At 33.6% G+C, this 21696-nt stretch overlaps 2 protein-coding genes and 3 long non-coding RNA genes across 5 annotated transcripts in view; 3 read left to right on the forward strand and 2 right to left on the reverse strand.

The window, feature by feature from the left end:
• Nucleotides 1–82: 82 nt before the first annotated feature.
• On the reverse strand, nucleotides 83–14696 carry LOC147909354 (misshapen-like kinase 1). Its single transcript, XM_087407439.1, has 3 exons — nucleotides 13464–14696; nucleotides 11295–11360; nucleotides 83–3274 (listed from the first exon to the last, which is right to left on the reverse strand). Exons 1-3 carry the CDS (start codon nucleotides 13527–13529, stop codon nucleotides 3182–3184), a joined length of 225 nt encoding a protein of 74 aa, XP_087263565.1. The 5' UTR covers nucleotides 13530–14696; the 3' UTR covers nucleotides 83–3181.
• On the forward strand, nucleotides 3281–6042 carry LOC147909355 (uncharacterized). Its single transcript, XR_015545528.1, has 2 exons — nucleotides 3281–3602; nucleotides 3768–6042. It is a non-coding gene; the product is annotated as an uncharacterized LOC147909355 (long non-coding RNA).
• Nucleotides 14687–21696, forward strand: part of wkd (TBC1 domain family member whacked) — a 20468-nt gene continuing 13458 nt past the window's right edge. Inside the window, exon 1 of the mRNA XM_087407425.1 lies at nucleotides 14687–14711. The gene's annotated coding sequence lies outside the window, so the exon portion shown is untranslated. The remainder of the gene's footprint in view (nucleotides 14712–21696) is intronic.
• LOC147909356 (uncharacterized) lies at nucleotides 14718–20969 on the forward strand. The gene is made up of 3 exons (XR_015545526.1): nucleotides 14718–14935; nucleotides 15406–15441; nucleotides 19970–20969. It is a non-coding gene; the product is annotated as an uncharacterized LOC147909356 (long non-coding RNA).
• Nucleotides 16753–21696, reverse strand: part of LOC105143782 (uncharacterized) — an 8659-nt gene continuing 3715 nt past the window's right edge. Inside the window, exon 3 of the long non-coding RNA XR_015545527.1 lies at nucleotides 16753–19187. This is a non-coding gene — a long non-coding RNA (uncharacterized LOC105143782). The remainder of the gene's footprint in view (nucleotides 19188–21696) is intronic.

Here is a 21696-nt window from a genome sequence, read left to right on the forward strand (position 1 = left end):
ATTAATCAATGTTTATAATTTTCCGTATGTATCTTTATTTTAGTTTCAAAATTTTATATTTTTTATTGTACTATGCAGTATATTTTGTATAATTATGAGCTATTTATTTTTCATTTTTTATAAAATATAATAGGCGAGTCAAACGCCTGACTCTTATTCGCCATTATACTTCATATTATTTTTAAATTTGAAGAGTCCGTTAATTATAATTATATTATTTTTATTAAATTTATATTTGATTTCAAATGTAATGTCTAGTGCGTATATAAATTAGAAAAAGAGAAGAAATGATAAAAGGAAAAGAAAATGAAATAGAAGATTAGTGTGAAATAAGAAGGTTAATTGTGTATCTTGAAAAGTGAAAATTACAAAAATGAGCAAATTCACTAGAATATTTATAATTTCATTAATCAATATTTGATAAATTCGCTCATTTTTGTAATTTTTATGTCATTTCAAAATCGACCCTAAGGCCGGTTCTTTTGTAGCAATTGTAGCTCAACTATAATGTACATTTATTGTACTTAAAACAAAATAAATTAAGATATAATTCTTTAGTGAACAGAAAGTGAGATAAAAAGTTTTAGTGCAGTCTAATGCAGCTACGTAAAGTATGTCTATGATTGGTTACCTCCTTAACTCGCGCATATGCAGTTCAATTTCGTACACCGTGACATCAAAGGTGCTGATAGCAAGTTACGCTACTGTATGTACGCTACTGTGCTAGCACAATCATGAAAATTGGGAAAATTGCAAAGTGAGAAACTGGCCTAAGAAATAATTTTTATAATGTCCTTTTTTATAATTTCCTAACGTATTTTTCAATTTAATTTTTATTTTAAATTTAATATTCGAGCATAAAATAGCCCAAATCTGGCACAATTTTTAAACTAAGTTAATTACAAAAGTGGGAGGGGGGATAACTTATAGGTTACAGAATTGGAATACTCGAATCTCTTTGTCGAGTGACACGAATTGATTGCCTCAAAATGACGAATTAAGAAGCGTTCAATCAAGCTAGAGAGCCTCACAAGGAGAGTGGCAAACGACATCATGTGACCCGGTCTCTTTTGATTGGACGCGGTCATCAAATCTTCAAATTTATTCTAACCTATTTCTGCATTCACGGATGCAAAAATAAGTCAGAATAGATTAGAGAAGAGTTGAAAAAGTTGCAATTCATCATTTTACAACTGGTCAAGTGTACAAAAGTAATGCATATTATTAATCTTGGAAATATGTATCTTCCTCTATTGTACGTATATGCATGAAATAAAATTATGAATTTTTATATTTCAGATATTTGTGCATATTACAAAATGCCTGCCAGGTGCAGTGCTCCAAGATGCACAAACTCTAATAAAGAAGAATATTGCTGTATAAGATTTGACTAAGATCCTAAATTAAATCAAAAATGGAGTAATGCTGCTGGAATTCCTGATTGGAAACCTCCAAAATCAACTGTACTGTAGATATCAAAGCGTGCATGCAAATGTTTTATACTATAACTCCCGTAAACACCAACAAAAACATTGTAACATCAATGTTATAATTTCTCATTTAGTATCATTATATTAAATTCAATATAATGCGAGTCTATGTAACAATTACGTAGTTGTGTGAAAAATTATAACATATTGATGTTACGTTAATTATAGTTGATGGAACAGATATTTTTCTGTGATGTGTATCTCTTATTTTAGATTCATTTCCATTTATCAGAATTATTCTGCATTGGTAACAAAGAATTTTACGGAAAGATGTAATCGGTACACTCGCATTATATTGAATTTAATATATTGATATTGAGTAAGAAATTATAACATTGATCGATAGTCTAAAGGCTTAGGACGCTCGCACGGAATGCAAGAGATCCGGGTTCGACTCCCGGCCGAGACAATATTTTTCGCAATAAGTTTATTACAGTTTTTTTAAGATTAATTTGGGAAATTTGGGAGGATTATTAATATTTCAGATTGATTGCGTTGAAAGTCCGACAACCATATCGGCACGCAATTATCATTTCTGAAATTAATTCATTTATTATATATGAATATATATAATAGTTCAACATCTTAACATTCAGAATGTAGTGGTATTTAAAGTAATGTATATAACATTGATGTTATTTTTGTTGGTGTTGAGGGAGTTACAGTATAAAACATTTATATATACGCTACTAACCTCACATAGTACAGCTGACTGAAGTTTCTAATCAAGAATTCTGGCAGCATTAGGGTGCCTTTTCATGCAACGCTGAAACGTTTGTTTTCTAACGTCAAGAAATATCAAACTTATTATAACTTTTGTAATCTGTAGCGAACAAACAATAGATTTCTGCTATGTATCACTGTGTTATTTATTTTGGAATTTTAAATTCAACATATTTGATAATTATTTAGAATATTCTATCCCTTCTAAAATCTTAATAAAAATATATATTATCGTTTAAACAATCAATTTTGCAAAACAAAAAAACATTTTTTAATAATGTAATTTTTTTTCGCTTATGCTATGAATCACGTATTCAATTTAGCGCTATCACGGCTATATTAAGGCATGGGCCTTAATGGATTAATCTCTAAAGTCTCCAACTTTAACTGAATAACTCAATTCACGCTGAACGCCGCGTTTTTCTGCCAGATTCTTTCGTTTTGAGTGAAAACGCATCGAATAAGTATATTAAGATTTTAAGTGGGGTGGTATATTCTAAATAATTATCATTTTATATTACAAGAATTAGCCGGCTAACTCTGGAAAGTTGGATAGAAATGAACTTTTTAGCATCACCATATGGCGAATTCGACATACATGCACTGACTCTGCTTTAGTGCTGCCCTGACATGGTGCAAGTGCAGAACCACTTTAGTGCTATGCCAAATTGCACTGTCAAGAAACGTCAGTGCAACATTTCTTGAACTCGTTAAGTTCATTCGGTTGGTCCGAACATAAATTCAGCAAATTTACACTGGGCCAGTTTTCATTTGTCGAATACGACAATATTAACGCACTGATACAATACGTAAAGCCAGTTAGCACTGAAAAAGTTCGCATAAACAGTGCGCACTAACTAGTGCAGTCTCCCAAATTCACTAATAGATAAAATTATATAGAGTGAACAAAATGAGCGTCAAGCGTTTTAGCACCTTTAATCCATTTTTATTTCAATTTAGGATCTTGATCAAATCTTGCAACAATATTCTTCATTAGAGTTTGTACATCTTGGACCACTGCACTTGATAGGCATTTCGTAATATACACAAAATACAGATATCTGAAATGTAAAAATTTGTAGTTTTATTTCATGTATATATGTACTATAGAAGGTGTATATTTCCAAGATTAATATTGTAATATTTATCACTTATAAAGACTTAAGCGGTTGTAAAATGACAAACTGCGACTTTTTCAACTCTAGATTCTAATCTATTTCTGCATCCGTGAATGCCCTATGGAGCTCTGATGACCGTGTCCAATTAGAGCAGACTGGATCACATGATGCAGTTTGCCACTCTCTCCCTGTGAAGATTTCTAAGTTATCCATAAAGACGAAGGACAGATCTTCGACTATCGGGTAATTTTTTCTTTTCGATTAATATTAGGTGTTGGAATTAATTCGTAGCGTTTTACAAGTGATGGGAAGTACTTTCATTAATGTATTTTTTAATGCTCATGTGAAATAAATAACATTTTTTCATTAAAAACGCTACGAATTAATTCCAACACCTAATAATTAGCAATAAGTTATAATTATCAAACTGCATTAGGTGAATAAAAATTATTCATTCTCGAGGAAGAAAATATGTTTGACATTTTTACATGAATTAACTCATTATTATTTTTCATAAATGACTAATGTATTATCAAGAAATACAAGATAGATTATCTTTTTTTTTTCTCTGAAAAGCGTTGTCGTAATTTGTGATAAATTCAATCAGTACACACTTATGCGATTATAGCTGATGTACGCTGTTTGTACCGCTTGCGTTCTTTCCCAATAAATTTTGCTGCAAATATTTATACATTCAGTTTCATTTCAATTTCCGTCCTTATATTAATTTTTCGCAGGATTTCCTTTCTATTAGCGAAAGTGCGTTGGCTCACTCAAGAGCTGTGCCATTTTCAATTCAAAAAGTCGATTTCATCTTTCGCTACGATTAATAGTAATGTAGTGGATGACTCAACTAAATTTTATCTTTTAATTTATCTCTCGAAGATATGCGACGGTGACAGTAACGAAAGCAGATCAGATTCCATACATATTACGAGCTTTTATCATCGATTCTAATTCTAATTCAGATAAATGGAAGGACAATACGATTCGGTAAAGTAGCATGCGCGCGTGCAAGCACATTCGTCGTGCTCAAGTTTTCACGCATATGCGTGCGTGTTCAACTGATTCTACACCGTCATCAACAGCGGGTCATCGTCCTCTTCTTCCGCTCACCTCTCGTCCTCCATCCATTCCACGTAGCACGAAAGTAAAGCATTTAAAGAGCACGAACAAGTGCCACGCATTATATGATACGTGAAGTGGAGAACCGTTGCACGCACGAGTATGACAGAAATGTGTTTTCCCATTGCGACAGGAGCACACAAAATTTGCGCGTGCGAATCTTTTCCCGATATACAGTTCTATGCACGAGAATCTCTCCTACTGCAATTCATTCATCGTGAGTATAAGTAGGTCGATCGTTGATGATGATGGAAGCATAAACAGCCGCATTTTAACGTGCGGCCACATCATCTGAACGCAAACAACGCGAAAATTAATTGTGCCACACGGAACAACTTTCATTTTATTGTCAAGAGGGCTGGGAAAATTCATATGAGTGCCTCCGGTAATATCTGTTTCACTGTCACTAATATCTGTTTATCTGCAATGTACAATGGAATGGAAATTGTTTTCCGCTCGCCGTTTATCCAAATTAACGAGACAAAAAAGAGAAAGAAATAGACGGGCTAAAATAATTCCTCGCGGAATTATTCGAGAATCAATAGGAATTACCGAACAATAGCCGGCATTACTAGACATTATTATGTCTTACTAGACATTAATTAATAATATCATTTTAATTTGTTTAATATTAATTATTTTATTATAGTACTATATCATATACAGGGTGTCCGGAAAATCGAGGTCCATACTTCGGAAAGTGATTCGGAAATCAAAAAAAAAGAAAAAAAAGCTATATAAACATAGGAAATAAGTCGTTTACGAGTTTTAACCACTTTTATGTTAAAAAATTGAAATTTATTTTTCATAATTACAATCTTAAGTCAACAATATTATTGGGCGCATTTCTGTAAACTATTGACGTCTCCCCATAGATAAAAATCAAGTAGATTCATATCTGATGATCATGGGGGCCAATTAGACCTCTACGCCCTATCCATCTCTGGCCATAATTTCGATTCAAATGATCTCTGGCTAATAATATTGCTGACTAAAGAATGATCCATGGATTCGAAGAAATAAGGAGGGATCCAAATGTTTTTCAAAGAGTTCGGAATTTCTTTGATAGAAGAATGAGGGCCTGCATTTGTGCTTAAGGTCATTTTGAACATTTCATTTAATTTCTATTTAATCTGTTTACGTTTCTAAAATTAATGCAGTAACCGTATTTACAAAATAAAAAAATAAAAAATAAAAAAAATTTTAGATAAAACATGTTATTTATGTGACATAGTTATTTATGTGAAATAAATTATGATTGTAATTATGAAAAATAAATTTCAATTTTTTAAACAGTATAAAAGTGATTATAACTCGGAAACGACTTATTTCCGGATCTATGTTTATATAGCTTTTTTTCCTTCTTTTTGGCTCCCGAATTACCTCCCGAAGTATTGACCTTGATTTTCCGGACACCCTATATACTATATATTTATTATATCTTATCAATCAAATTATTTGTTCAGATTTGGGACATTACTGGAAAATTATTTATCGCTCGAATCGAATATATAGGTAATGTTATTCGCAATCGTGTCTTTAAGTTAGACTAACTTATACATCAGTTTAGCTATTGCATGAAAAATCAATAAACAATATAATATATTATAGCTTCGGTGATCTAAAAGCTTAAGACACTCGTCCGGAATGCAAGATATTCAGATTTGACTCTCAACCGAGGTAATAATATTTTTCGCAATAAGAATTAATTATTTACAGATTTTCACTCAGCATTAATTTATTAAGATTGTTCGAAGATACAAAAAAGCATCAAATTGTTAAAATTGCTAGTCAATTTAACTCGTGATATTACTGTGATAGTTTAGTAAAGTTGGCGTTTCAAGACCAAAAAATCATTTCGGCGCGAGTTTCAAAGGCCTACATACGTAGTATATAAATTTACATAGAATCATATAAACATTTAAGATCCAGCTAGACCGTTTAAGGTTAATTAATTATTATACATTAATTTTTATAGTTTGTAATAAAATCAATAAAATATCAATATTATTCAACGCGTTTTTGCATGAAACAAAAGAATTTGGTAGAAAAAAGCATCGCTCTGCTCCACGAATTAAGATATTAATTGTTAAAATTGACGACTATTTAAGAAATCTGTCACAGTCACTCAACACAGGGCATTGCTAGGACATTATAGGAATTACATAAAAAATTCTACAATAACGCCCCGTAATTCCCTCCGCGGTTTACCCATCGATGACCGAGAATGTTTGTCTCTCCGCGATTGATGTCGAATAACTTGTATTCAATATTTATTGACAAAATTTCAAAGTATAACGCGTTGCATAATGTATTTGCAAAAGTTCGGTTTCTTTAATATTTCGTTTTCATAAAATATGACGCATACGTACGTAATTAATTATATTAACATATGCCAAATTAATTATATAAAATTCCATTCGGTTAAAATTTCAGTCGATTCACTAGTGCAAAGTATTCTCATATTTTGTAGCAGTAAATTCTCTCATATTTAATTATTGCAATTTTTCATTACTTTTCATTTAATTATATCAATCCCATTAAAGAAAAGATTTATTTTGTTCTAGTCACGTTAAACGATTCTCGCGTTTTTCCGGTTGCAAAACCTCTCTCTTTCTCTTTCTCTTTCTCTTTCTCTCTCTCTCTCTCTCTCTCTTTCTCTCTCCCGCGCGCGCGCATACGCACGCACGCACGCACGCATTTTTCACATCGATAGGTATATTCTCTCAAGGACAATCTCGTCAAGGAGAATTTTTCCAAAATGAATCACCGTCTCTTTCATTCTCTGTTACAGGTGAAGAACCTCTCTCTTTATGCGACTCGCCATCGTATTTTCAACTCGTACATTTATATTTCTATGGCCCAGTTCTTCATTATCTGGTTAACTTAATTAAATTGAAATTTGACACCTGATGTTTTATACATTTACAATGGGCTTCATCTGTGATGATGTCACGGATAAGCCTAACAAATTGACCAGGTAATGAAAAATCGGGTTTAAATCTCAGCAGAAGGAATGGAGTATCCTCTATCGTCCATGCACATCCCGTACATAATCTCAAAGATGTATGTTATTCTCGTAATCTTTGTTGCATTTCTTAGCAGAAAATAGAACAAGAAATAAAATAGAAGGCCGAATTCGGAATGGCATCTGCAGCAGGTTTGTGAGCATGCGAGAAGGCACAACAGCATCAGTCAACTCGATATTCTCATATTGCGCGACGGATTGGATACGACAAGTGCAGAAACAACTTGCATTAAACGGAGAAAGGCGATTTCTTTATTTCCTATAAGCATTCCTGCTATGTGACTCACGCCACTTCTGCGCTCACCAATTCAATCACGGGTCCGTTTGTCGATACAAAGGGGAAATCATTATCTTCCTTTCTTTCTTTTTTACGCAGTAACAAGAGAAACACTCGTCGAGATGCTCTTAAGGCGAGGGGCCGCTCGCCTCGTCTGCAGAGGCGTGAAATGACAAGAGCACGGGATATATCATATATCGCGAGAATGGAACGCCTGTATGCTGCTTTCTTATATCAAATACGAAAGTTTCCCACGTGTATAACGCAAGCATGGGCTTAGATTTCTAAGACGGGACGGGAATCGGATATGAGACCCGCGATAACACGCGATAAAACGGAAACGTAGACCTTGTGGTATATAAACGTACTGTATAGTCCTGACAGATAAGAGTTACGGATTACTAACGGGAAACACGATAACGAAAGCATACACGAAAATTAGACGCGCCACCATCATGTGAATACAGTTGTGGAATATATCGTTAAGCAATACCTATCGAGAAATGGCATTCTGTAGATACTTGTTTCATTTTATATCGCGACATTCACAAAAGTTCTTGTAGCCCCATGAGTTATAAATAAATAAATAAAATAAAGAGATCAATAAAATTATCTATCGAGACGATGCAATGATAAAGAGTATTCGCTCTCGAACAATTATTGTATATAATCGTTTTTCCTATTATTTTAATAATTTTTCGAGGATTATAACAGTAACAAACGATTGTAATAACAAATTATATTAAATTGTAATACAAATTATTATAATTATGCAGCTCTAATCTCTTCCATTTATTTGGTTTTCTGATAACTCCAAGAAATTTTCAAATTATTCAAACCGATTGGTTATTCATGCACGACATTGTCATCGTGAAACAAAATATATCAGAAAAAATATCAAATGGATTCAATAAATTTTAACATTATATCAAAGATAACATTCGTGCACAGAAATTTCAGATGCGTTGTATCCTTTTCGCGAAAATATCACATGCCATTTTTTATTTTCCATCGTTTTGACGCATACTCGTTAATTTAAAATATTACAGAAAAGGTCGTCACGCCACCGTGAAATCGATAATTGATGAATCGTGCATTCAAGCTGGTAAACGTTACACGTTACAATAAAAAAAAAATAACACAGTTAAGCCAGAAGAGTCTTATTATTCAGTCAAAGTGAATCTTGATATTTGATAATATTTTTGGCGTAAAATATATATTTTCCAATTCATGCAAATTATCTGCCAATTACACCGCGTGCAATAAATTTTGATTACTTTCTGTTTCTCAACAAGTAATGGATATAGTACTTTTTACACTAAAAAAAAAAGGTTTTCAAAAAATTCCATCACTCTTTTATTTGTAGTAACTTTGCTTTGAATTTCGTATGTAATAATGTAAATTTGTATTATATGTAATATATATATAACATACGAGGATCGTTTAAAAAGTTTTGAATCTCAACATGAAAATGGCATTACTCATCGAAACCCATTCTGGTATTACAATCGTACATGTTGTAAGATACCTGTGAAAATTGTAGCCATTTTGGATGCTCAGTTGTTGTTTGAAAGTCATTTGTGCTAGTCGATGTCAGTGTTTTCGTTTTGATGAAAATCTGTGTCCTCCGAGCCTAATTTTGAGCCTAGGAAACAGGAAAAATTCGTTGGAGATCAGATATGGTGAATATGATGGGTAGTTCAAACCGCAATTCATAAATTTTTGTTATGGCGATCGTCGATATTCGACTTTCTCCATTTTTACAAAAACACTGACGTCGACATAGCACAAATGACTGTCAAACAACAACTGAGCGTTCACAATGGCTACAATTTTCACAGATATCTTTCAAAGCATGTATGATTGTAGTAACAGAATGAGTTTTGACGAGTAATGCCATCTTCATGTTGAGACTCAAAACTCTTCAAACGATCCTCGTGTATTATAGCTGTAAATTACACTAATTTACAAGATTCCTGTTTAGTTATTGTGTATTTTACTTATAAACTTAAAGAAAGAAGTAAATGGTTTAAATTTGTAGTTTTTTTCTAAAATAAATCTTCGAATCTTCTCAAAAACTGTGGCTGATGAAATCTAATCTTATGTTCTTTTTTAACAAGTAAAAACATATACACAACAATTACCATTGAAATGTTGAGAAACAGAAACCTTGTAAAGTTCTAACACAATTTCGTTATTTGTTGATTTTAAAATACAAATCTAAATTAAAGATAAAATCGTAATATCACATTGATAGAGAATTGTAATAATAATACATTGCAAAGAATTTATACAGGGTATCTCAATAACTATTACCACCTGAAATATCTTCTAATCTATAAGGTGTAGAGAAAAATTTATATAACCAAACGAATGACTTGGACATTATGGACATGTGAGCTAATTATACTTGTATCATTCTTGCTGAGGAGGACTCCAAAGAGAGTCGAAACGTTCAAAATAAAGAAGACATCAATCCAATATCTGAGTATTGATTGTTCACTAAATAATTGCGCCATTTATCGTTGCTGACTCTCATTAACTATTATACTTATCTTTTTTTATTGTTTAAAGTTCGAGAATCCCAATATAATTATTATTATTATATAACCAAAATTACACAATGTAAAGAGTTATCATATGGTGATAATAATTTTGTCCAGGTGGAAACGCTTTCAAGGTCAACTTCGTTTTTTTTTAAATCGAATTATATGAATCTTTTTACATAATATGATTTCTCTAATAATTATTCTGCATATAAAAGTATTAAGATAATGGTATCGACAAATCAATAGTTTACGAGGTACATCTTATTCGGGCATATATATTAAAATATTAAATAAACACAAACTATTAATTTTTTGATAATCACACCTTAATACTTTTATGAACAGAATAATAAAATGAATTAATTAGTTAGTTGCTTTAAAAAAATATGTATGCAAAACAGTTGCTTTAAAAAATATATATGCAAAATGGATAATTTTTTAAATAAGCAACACTGAGTTTTCTTTCCACCAATTGATTCATCTCATTATTCTGTTCATAAAAGTATTAAGATACGATTATCAAAAAATTAATAGTTTACAAATTATTTAACATTTTATGTCAATATATGCCACACAATAAGGTGTAAAATATCTCATAAACTTTTGATTTGTCAGTATTACTATCTTACTTTTATATGCAGAATAATTAGAGAGAAATAATATTATGTAAAAAAAATCATATAATTCCATTTAAAAAAACAAAGTTGACCTTGAAATCTCCAAAGCGTCTCCACTTGGACGAAAATTATTATATCATACGATAGCCCCCTTTATACCTTGTAATTTTGGTTATATAAAATTTTCTCTACACCTTATAAATTAGAAGATATTTCAAGTGGTAATTGAGTTATTGAGACATGTATACATATATGCAAAGAAGGAATAGTTGTACGATTAAACATATGAGAAATAACATAAAAAATATCGCACAACTATCCCGATGTAACATCGAACTTGATGTAAATTGCAGAACGAAATACTCACTTTGTAAACTTGGCCATACGTTCCATTGCCGACGACTTCTATCAGCTCAAAGATCCCAGCAGGTTCCTGAAACACAAACGAATTAATTAATTCTTGAGATGTAAAACGCTCCTTTTTGTCATTAAAGAAAAACATTGTCGATCTGATGAAAATTTCTCCTCCGATTATCGTCAACGAAAGAGCAAATGAAAACTTGCTCAACTCCTCGAAATAGAATGAATAAAAATAAAATTAAGTCGAAGTAAAAAGGAAGAGACAAAGAGATTATTTGTGCAGGCGATCTGAAGAAAATAAAGAACGCATTTTGAGCTCTTAGTTGAACGACAGAACCCACGGATCGATATATTAAATAGGTATAAATAGAAAACGTCAGTGCGAGCAGATTCTGGTTAGGCTAGCCTTGTGTTTTGTGTTATCCTTTCTGCACTTGGAATAAAATTAATTAGAGATCTGTTTTCTATGGTTCACAACTATAGTAGATATGAATACTTTTGGACCTTAAAGTTAGATAGGTATACATATGTTTGATATTTGCCGAAAGCGAGAAAGAGAATTCTAATGTCTAGTGCAGGAATAAAAAACAAAACTTGGATGTTAAAGGAAAAGTTCAGCCGCAAGCAGCAATTTTTTATTCTCACGTGAACTACGCCGTTTATTTTTTAATAATGTAATGATTCGTTATATGTCTCAAATAAACATAGTTAAGACAATAATAAAATATATGTATTAATTCAACAGCCTCTCTCAAGATTCAAACCAAAAAGGACATTTATAAAAGAGTAAATACGGTATTAAAACAATACGTATATTAATGTAACTTTAACGGTCGGCCATCTTCAAGCCATCTTCAGCTAACTTGTATAATTCTAGTTGATACGTTCAGTCAAAGTACCACAAAAAGAAAAAAATAGTTATTGAATAGTTGCTGAATGGACTTGGACATACTCATATGCATGCAAAAATCTGGTGCGAAACGAGACCGTGCCTGACATAATAAAATTCGACAAACAAAATTATAGTCAGCTATCTTAAAAGCTAATCGTGGCGTTAGATAGCACAAATCTTTCGTCGAAAAATACAAGAAACGGAACGCAACAAATCGCGAGCGATAGAAGAAGGTATTTAAATCATTTTAGTATAAACTTAAGGAAACTAATTGATGCATTTTCAATATCAACTTTTTTCTTTCTTTTTTCGCTTGTTTTTTTATCTGACACATTACAATTGTCCTAGCTCTTTGCTCGTGCATTCTTAAAGATGATATTTCGGGATCGATTATCTCCCTTGTACTGTACCTACTTACTCGACTTTTTTTTTCAGAAATGATGGGACGGAGAGACGTAAAAAGTCTGTGCTTGCAACGAGATTCAAGATACGGTGAACGTGATGCTACAAGCGCTTTAAAGCATTTGTTTTTTAATGGGTCAGTTTGTAAAATTCTTTCTTCTAATTGGTCCATTAAACGCTTCAAAGCATTTGTAGCGAGACTTTAACCAGTCTATTCTTATATTTGAGATTGTCTTAACTACAATCTTAAAATGTCATAAGCCAATAAGAAGATCGTGTTAGCATCTTAAGATATTATTTAAGACGGTTTTAAAATGAGAACAGACTATGAATACCGTGTGACGCCTAAATCTCGTGTGACGTCTGTCGAACTGTCAACAGTGTCGCCAGAGTGAAAATACGATCGGTAAATAACATGTTCGATCCATTTAGAGTCTTTTCGAGCAAGAGTTTACGGTGGAAACCATTATTTGCGACCATCAATCATCCATAATATATTGTCACTGGGCCTGGAAAGATCAGTTGTCAATGATGGGTGTATGAATGCATCGAATCGCTCGACTTTTTTCGATATTAGGTGAAACTCATAACAAGGGAAAAAATAAGAAGGAAGGACTCAAGTGTGAGGAATGTCGGTTCCTCCTCCTTCTCTTCCACCTCCTCTTCCTCCTCTTCTCCTTCTTCTTCTTCTTCTTCTCCTCCTCTTTTTCGTCCTCATCGTCGTCGGTTCTCGCGAGGTTAATCAGCTCGTGTGAGCGGACAAGATGATTAATCAGGTGGGTCCAGAGAAAAGAGCCACGCGATGAAAACAGACAAGAGAAGAAAAAGAGAAACACATGCAGCCGGGAGCGAATCATTTTCATATCTACAATGTATACGTACCTTCAGAGCGTTCAGGTCAATGTCGTCGAGCGAGCAGTTGACGCTCGGTGCCAAATTATGCGCCATCTTGATACGCCACTTGCGCTACCTCCCGTTGTGTCTTTCGCTCGTTGGAGCTCACTCCGAGAACACCGTATCAACGATTCCAACACTCGTCGTTTTTATGCTCCCTTTTCTTGCGACTGCTTATTACCTCCTTTCTCTTTCTCTCTTTTCCCTTTGGAACCTTATCTCCTTTTCCTACGGCTCGCCGCTTACCAGAACCAGACGAACATACAAGGGCAGGGAAAGGAAAGAGCGAAGAAATAACGCAGCTTTATGCCGTTTACACCAGTACTATGGAGATACGAGGAGCATCGAGGAGCATCGAGAGAAGCACCATAGACGAGAGCAGCGCATAGCTCAAGGAAAGGGAAGGGAAGGAAAGGGAAGGGAAGGGAAGGGAAAGGAAAGGAAGGGGGAGGGAAGGGAAGAGGGAGGGAAGGGAAGGGAAGGGATCCTGGCCAAACAAACTACGCGCGGCGGCTACGCGAACGCTTATCGAACTGCGGCTTTACGCGCGACGACGATCTTGCAAGGTAGAGCGGCAACGGTGCAGCACATGGCGCGCACGAAACACTGAGAATCAAAAAAGTGAACCTAACAGCCTGTCGAATCAAGGAGACCAAGAATACGTCACGCCGGAGGAGGCCGTCTAGCGGTCAAACCGGACAGCGTCGCGCCTCCATCGCGTTTCGTTCTCCCTCCCTCCCTCCTGCCCTCTCTCGCCCACTCACGACTTTTTTGCTCGCACACGACACGAACGCGAAGCGAAGGGTGCGCCGACTACCGAGTTCGATATAGCGCGTTCTCTCTCGATTTTACGTGACAAGTACGCTAAAAAAGATGTCAAGTGTATAACGCCGCTGCTGGATCACTGATGATATTGATATCATATAAAGGATGCGGGAATCGAGGCGAATCACGAATCGAGCCGATTATCACGTTCTACGTCTCTCACGTTCATCGACAATTGCAACCACTGCAACCATGCAAACCATGCAACTGCACTGTCGTGCACCGCCGTGTTAGTGCCGTCGCGAACGCAGATCGCAGATAGCGCACGCCTTTCTTCCCTCTCTTTCAAATTTGCACCGTCTCTGTCTATCTATCTCTGCTGTTCGCAGCTCGCACTACCAGACGCGCCCGCTGACGTCAACCGCTGGGTTAAAGCAACATGGCGACGGAGGACCGTGACCACATTTTAAGGTGCCTTTTCATCGACGCTGAAACGTTTGTTTTCTGACGTCAAGAAATATCGTATTTAACCTAATCTTGTAATCTGTAGCAAGCTTAGAGTATATAGACATGAAGGGAGCGTTGCCTGTACCTCCTGTGGCCCAAATGTGTGTCCAAGATGCGTGTGAGAGAGAAAGATTACATGGGATTACTTTCGTCCTCTATGCGCATGTGCCAACGTTACAGACACTATAGTTAGTATAGTATGTTTATTATAAAGTATAATTACTGGGATTTCCAACAACGTATTGTACATACACAGGTGACACAATTGCTGGATTCACACTGGATCCAACGTACGTCGTATGACGCACTGCAACCAATCAGAAAACAGGATTTTGCTTCATATCATCGATATGAAATAAAATTCTGCTTTCATTGGTTGCAAAACATCATACAATGCACGTCAGATCCAGTGTGAAGCCAGCATGTGTCTAAGGCCATTCTACCTTGATCGTATCATAGACCGTAGTCGCAAGTCACGAGCTTGTTGCTTCAGCCAATCCGATACTTCAATTTTTATGCTTCGTCGCATGATGCTTACGATGCTTCCAACGCTACGATCAACGTAAAATAGTCTTATGGCACTAGTTTCCACCAAGGGTTTAATCCGGATCAGAATGTAAGAACCAATCAATCACAATCGAATATTCCCCTGTTACAGTCGAACGACAGTAGTTGGTCACAATAAAAAGCTATTGTAAGTACGAGCGTGTAAAATATTGGGTCATCTAAAAAGTATCCGCGGTTTTTTATCACTAGATGTGTGTTGATGGTCATATATCTAGTGACAAAGTACCGCGGATACTTTTTAGATGACCCAATACAATATAAGAATAGAATGGTAGAAGAAGAAAAGTCTCTAGAAGAAGAGAATCTGAACATTCGGGATTCCGCATGATTGGTGCACGTGACTTGTGCCCTCACAATAGCAGCACCAATACAGAATCTTGCTTATTCGGCGCGAACGGAGGAAAATTAGAATTGAAGTACATCATACTCGGAATTTATAGTAATATTACAAAAGTAATGATTGATGTATGTGTATTTCCTAAAAAATTGAGAAATATACCTTTGGAGTAGATTTAATGTACAGTCACAGAAAAGTTGCAACACTTTTTTTTCGATGGGTTTCGGAATGTAACTTACTCACCAAGTGATTGGTTCTTATTTGTGGATCCATAAATAAGAATCAATCGCTCGATGAGCAAGCTCCATTCTGAAACCCATCGAAAAAAAGGGTTGCAACCTTTCTGTAACCGGCTGTACATACATATTATGCAATATATGTAATATACATTGATTGTGTCCTAAAATTCATTATTACTATTAAAAATATTTAGTATACACGTGATATATGCCTATAAAGCCTCGTCTAAAATAGTCGCACAGGTTGTATCGCATGTCGCGAGTAGTAGCATCGCAGGAAAATTTGTCGCATGCCGCAAGAGTATCGCTAAATGAGCGTTTACAATAGTCACGTTGTTTGCATGCAATTCGACAACAAATTCTGGACATCAACTTGCTATGTGATTAGCTGAGTTTATGCGACACGCCTGTCGCAGAAAATTGAAGTTGGCTCAACTCCGACAAGAGTCTTGCGACTATACAATCATGCGATTATATGCGACACTTCTGCGACATTTCATACGACATGCAACACAGCTTGTATATGCGACTATTGTAAACGAGACTTCAGGTTTATTGTTTTTCAAACTTTTTGCATTTTTCGCATCTCGATTCATCTTTTTTTTTCTTCTATTCGCATTGTATGAAAAAAGTTGAACCGTGCAAAAAATTCAACTAAAAAAAATTATTGTTTTTCAACGTCAGCAATAAATTTTGAAATGCAATTAATGTGACGTAATGCAGTAAAGACGGAAGTTAATAAAGTTGTTAGCAAAGTTGTTAATAAAGTTGTTAGTAATGCAATAAGGACTGTTTTGACAAAGTTAGAGCATCCGGATATACAACTTGGCATTTTTTTATCTACAAAAGTAATTACTTAATGTTATTTTAAAAATTTTTTATATTGAAATATATTTACAATATAATAATGTTTCAAAATAAATATTACTCATTATTAATAATTATAAATAATTATAGATTATAATAATTATAATAATTATATTTAATTATCTATATAATTATTATTATAGATAATAATTAATAATTATAGATGTAGATAATAATATAAATATTAAAAATAAAAAATAATATTTATAATATTAGGTGTTGGAATTAATTCGTAGCGTTTTACAAGTGATGGGAAGTACTTTCATTAATGTATTTTTTAATGCTCATGTGAAATAAATAACATTCTTTCATTAAAAAACGCTACGAATTAATTCCAACACCTAATATAAATATTAAATATGCATTATTATTAGGTGTTGGAATTAATTCGTAGCGTTTTACAAGTGATGGGAAGTACTTTCATTAATGTATTTTTTAATGCTCATGTGAAATAAATAACATTCTTTCATTTAAAAACGCTACGAATTAATTCCAACACCTAATAATATATACAGGGTGATCCAAAAGTATGGAAACGGCCAAATAACTGTGGAGGAATGCACTTTGGGGAAAAAAGTTTCAGAAAAAAAAATCTTAGATTTTTTTGCTGGCTATTCAATCGTGACCTAAGATTTGACCTTGACCGTGACCTTGAATGTCATTTCAAAGTCAAATTTACTTTTTTAAATAGGAACACATATTTTTGACCACAGGAATGGAAACAGCGGAAAATTTTACGTCCACCTGTGACTTTGATCATGACCTTGACCATGCCCTTGAAGGTCAGTTCAACGTCAAGTTGACATTGTCAATGGAAATTCCTGTAAATTGGTATCTAGGGGTTTTCGGGGTCACTGATTACGAATCTGAAGTCCGTTTTCAAAAATTGAAGATGGCGGATCCAATATGGTGGACGAATTAAAAAAAAATTATTGAATTTTCCTTTAATTTGAATCTAGAAATGTTTTGTGTTGCTGATAACGTTTAGGATCTGCTATACCTGAAAAAGTAAGGTACACCCAGGATGTGCCACGGGGAGACTCCTAAGTACGATTTACATCCCATTTTTTTTTAACTTTTTTATTTTATTGTTTTTTTTTGGTTTTTAAAATTTTTTTGTTTTTTTGTTTTCTTTTTATTTTTTATGATGAAGTGAGCACCCAGCCAACTAAGACAAGATGAAGTGATTGAACTGACCTTCAAGGGCATGGTCAAGGTCATGATCAAAGTCACAGGCGGACGTAAAATTTTCCGCTGTTTCCATTCCTGTGGTCAAAAATATGTGTTCCTATTTAAAAAAGTAAATTTGACTTTGAAATGACATTCAAGGTCACGGTCAAGGTCAAATCTCAGGTCACTATTGAATAGCCAGGAAAAAAATCTAAGACTTTTGTCTGAAACTTTTTTCCCCAAAGTGCATTCCTCCACAGTTATTTGGCCGTTTCCATACTTTTGGATCAACCTGTATTAATATATTAATAATTATATAGTAGATATAAACACATCAAAAATATTAGTTATTTAATTTTTATTTCGAACTGTATGGCTATTATATATACTATTATTACTCATCACAAATTGATGTGTATTAATAAAAAAAAATCCACGTCACTTATATGACACACAACCAAACAAAACACACACACGCCTACAATAAGGGCTCCGCAGCACAATAAAAAGAACAGGGAACAAAGAACAGAGAATAAGAATTTCAACCTATCAGAAATAATATATATTATGTAGATATTTTCTTTTTGACTCTTGAACAGTTCAATATGTTTTCCAAGTCTTGGATTCCACAACTTAACTTATTGTTAACATAGAATCTGGAAATTATGTGTTCAATAAGTTCGACTAATTTTTGTAATAAAAAAACGACAATTAAAACGACAATTGGCTTTTGAATTATTTGACATGATTTTATGGACTAAAAAAATTTTTGTAACAATAACCTAAACAATAACCTAAGCGTCAAATACTTCGAAAATATAATTGTAATCGAGCGTGTAAAATGTTCTATCTCATTATGATAACGTGAATAAAATTTATGCGAAATTAGGTGTTCTCAACATTATGTAAGTCATAACATATTAATTTTGTAATACTAAAGATGGCCTGATATAAAGCCGAAACGTCTATATTATTGTCTTGTTTTTATTCTAGTGTAATCTATTAAAATATAAATATTTCGCTGCTAACAGTTTGCTCGTGGTGTATGCCTTTTTAATCACATTGTTTTAATATATTATGGAATACACAGTTTCTGATAGGTTGAAATTCTTATTCTCTGTTCTCTGTTCCCTATTCCTTCTATTATGCGGAGCCCTTTACACACATATTTAACCGCCATTTTGAGGGCATTTTCGCTGAATGTCCAGACTTTCTTCTTCTAGAGACTCTATAGGATGGAAGATTGCGGGTGTTTTCCATCTACAACACAGCGATCACCTCATTTGTTTAACATTGACAACAAGGATGTAACGATTTGCCGTGTTATACCGTGAGTGAAATCACACAGTGCGGAATAGGACTGCGGAATAGAGAAAGAGTCATTGAAACAACCACTCAGCGCTATTCCACATTTGATGTTGCGGAATAGCGAGTGCGTCATTATTCTTGTAATAAACCGTCGTATTTTGAGAGGTTAAAATAATTTGATACTGATTGATGGAATTGCATAATATCGAGACGAATGAAGCAAAATGAGAAAATCTGAGTGCATAAATATAGATACCAAAATCAACAAAAAAATAATGATGCATTACGTGCCCTTTTCCGCATTTTTCCATCACGCTGATGCAGAAAAATGATAGTAAATGCGTTAAAACAGTTCAAAAAATTGTTATGAGATTATAAATATTAATTGTAAAACATTAAATACTGCAACAGTGATAATTGTTTTTACAATTTGAAAAATTATATTTCATTTTAATAAGCAAATTATTAGCATGAAGTTAGTAATTTTTAAATTATATTCACGTTGGATACATCTTTGACGCATCATGTGAACATATCACATTTGCATGATGGAAAAGTTCGGAAAAGCGCTGATTGATTGCTTTAATGACGCATTCTGTATTCCGCAGTCCTATTCCGGACCGTGTGATTTCACTTCTGTGTCTCTTGTTGGATAATAATTTTATACGTAGATACAATTTTTTTACATTAAAATTCAGATGATCCAGATGACTTATGTATTTCTTATTTCGTAGCTATGTGTAAAATGAATATACTCTAAAGCGCCAACCGAAAATTAGCAACCATAACCAGAGTATTCGATTATGCTTTTCTGCTGTGTCTAATTGTGCCGTGGCGTGTCGTTGTTGGAAAGCACCGCGTCCGATGCTGTTTCGATGTGTGTCGCCTAAAAGCCTTGATGGAAAGTAGAAAGCCTACAATCAGAGGGACGCCACACGGGTATCACTTGTGATTGGTCCGCCATGTTTTAGCCATTCCCGTCAGTTTTTTAAATTATTTTCTATATTTTGAATTCATATTAAAAAATGCTCAAAAATTGTGACAAATTAAAAAATGATAATAAATAAATATTGTATATAAAATAATAAAACTTTTACATATATTATTTATTATAAAATTTCATTTATTTTGTACTATTGTAATATTGTACATTTTGTAATATTGCATATTACTTTATACAAAACGTTATTTATTGCACATTATTTGCTCTATTAAATCCGCTAGTTTATTATTCATTCTCTGTTCCTACATTTAGGAGCAAAATGCATTTGTAATAATATAAAAAAAATAAAAAATTCAGAAAAATATTATATATATATAAAATATTATATATTAATATCGTATTAATTATCATATTATTTGATTTAGACTCACAATGCAATGATATATAATTGAAAAGATTACGACAAAAAGAGAAAGAGTTAAATTCGTAACCAATGTGATGACTGTACATATACTTAGTGCTAAGACACTATCGTATCTTCAGATATTATAATTAATCTGTGTATATTTTATGTTACATTTTTATTTTAATATTTTAAATACATTATTTATAAAGAATAATTACTTTATCTCACATACAGATTTTTTGACGGTGTTCAATTTTTATATTTGCCATTATACTCTTTAACCAATTCATTCGGCGTTCTGTGTCTTTCGGAATTATTTTCATAACATATCCATTTTTTAATGAATTGTTACAAAACGGTATTGTGCATCCAACCATATTTCTAAAATAATTTCGATAATTTTATTTTTATCAATGTACCTTTACGTATCTATGTCGTTCGATGCTGTTGCACCTAATCCTAAAACTAACAGTCTGTTGGATAGACTGAGACCGTATATCTCTTTCTTTCTCGCAGAATTTCGCTAAAATATGATATTATTTCTCGTATGGCACCACTCTGATTATAGGCTCTCTAATGGAAAGCACCCTGTAATGCATTCTGGTGTTACATGAAATTAAATTGCATTCCAACAAGTACTTTACACAGTGAAACATAGCGTAACGTCTCTGTATCCTAGCTGAAAAACAGCCATTATCGGCATTTTAAAGCATGCACAGAGAGAATGAATGTCCATGTCTTTCTTACACGCATCTTCTTATACATATATCTTTTTCTCTCACGCATCTTGAACACAATTCTGGGTATCAATCATGAAACTTTGTCCCTAGAATGAAAAACGAAAAGTGAAAATTTTAACCATTGAAGTTAATGGAGAAATTTTTCACTTTTCATTTTTCATCCTAAGAAAAAAGTTTTATGATTGATACCGTGAACCACAATGCTCCCTTCATGCCTATAAAGGCTTAAACACAATAGGCACAGGCAATAGGCACAGGCAACAATGAATAACGAGCCGTCTAATCAGAGTTCTGGTGTATAAGTTCGATATTATCCCAACAGAGGGTCGATTCTGTATTTTCAAACAAAGTGAAAATTACAAAAGTGAGTGA

This window comes from Acromyrmex echinatior, chromosome 6, assembly GCF_024713525.1.
Source record: "Acromyrmex echinatior isolate Ae372 chromosome 6, ASM2471352v2, whole genome shotgun sequence".
In the NCBI taxonomy this organism is placed as follows: Eukaryota; Metazoa; Arthropoda; class Insecta; order Hymenoptera; family Formicidae; genus Acromyrmex; species Acromyrmex echinatior.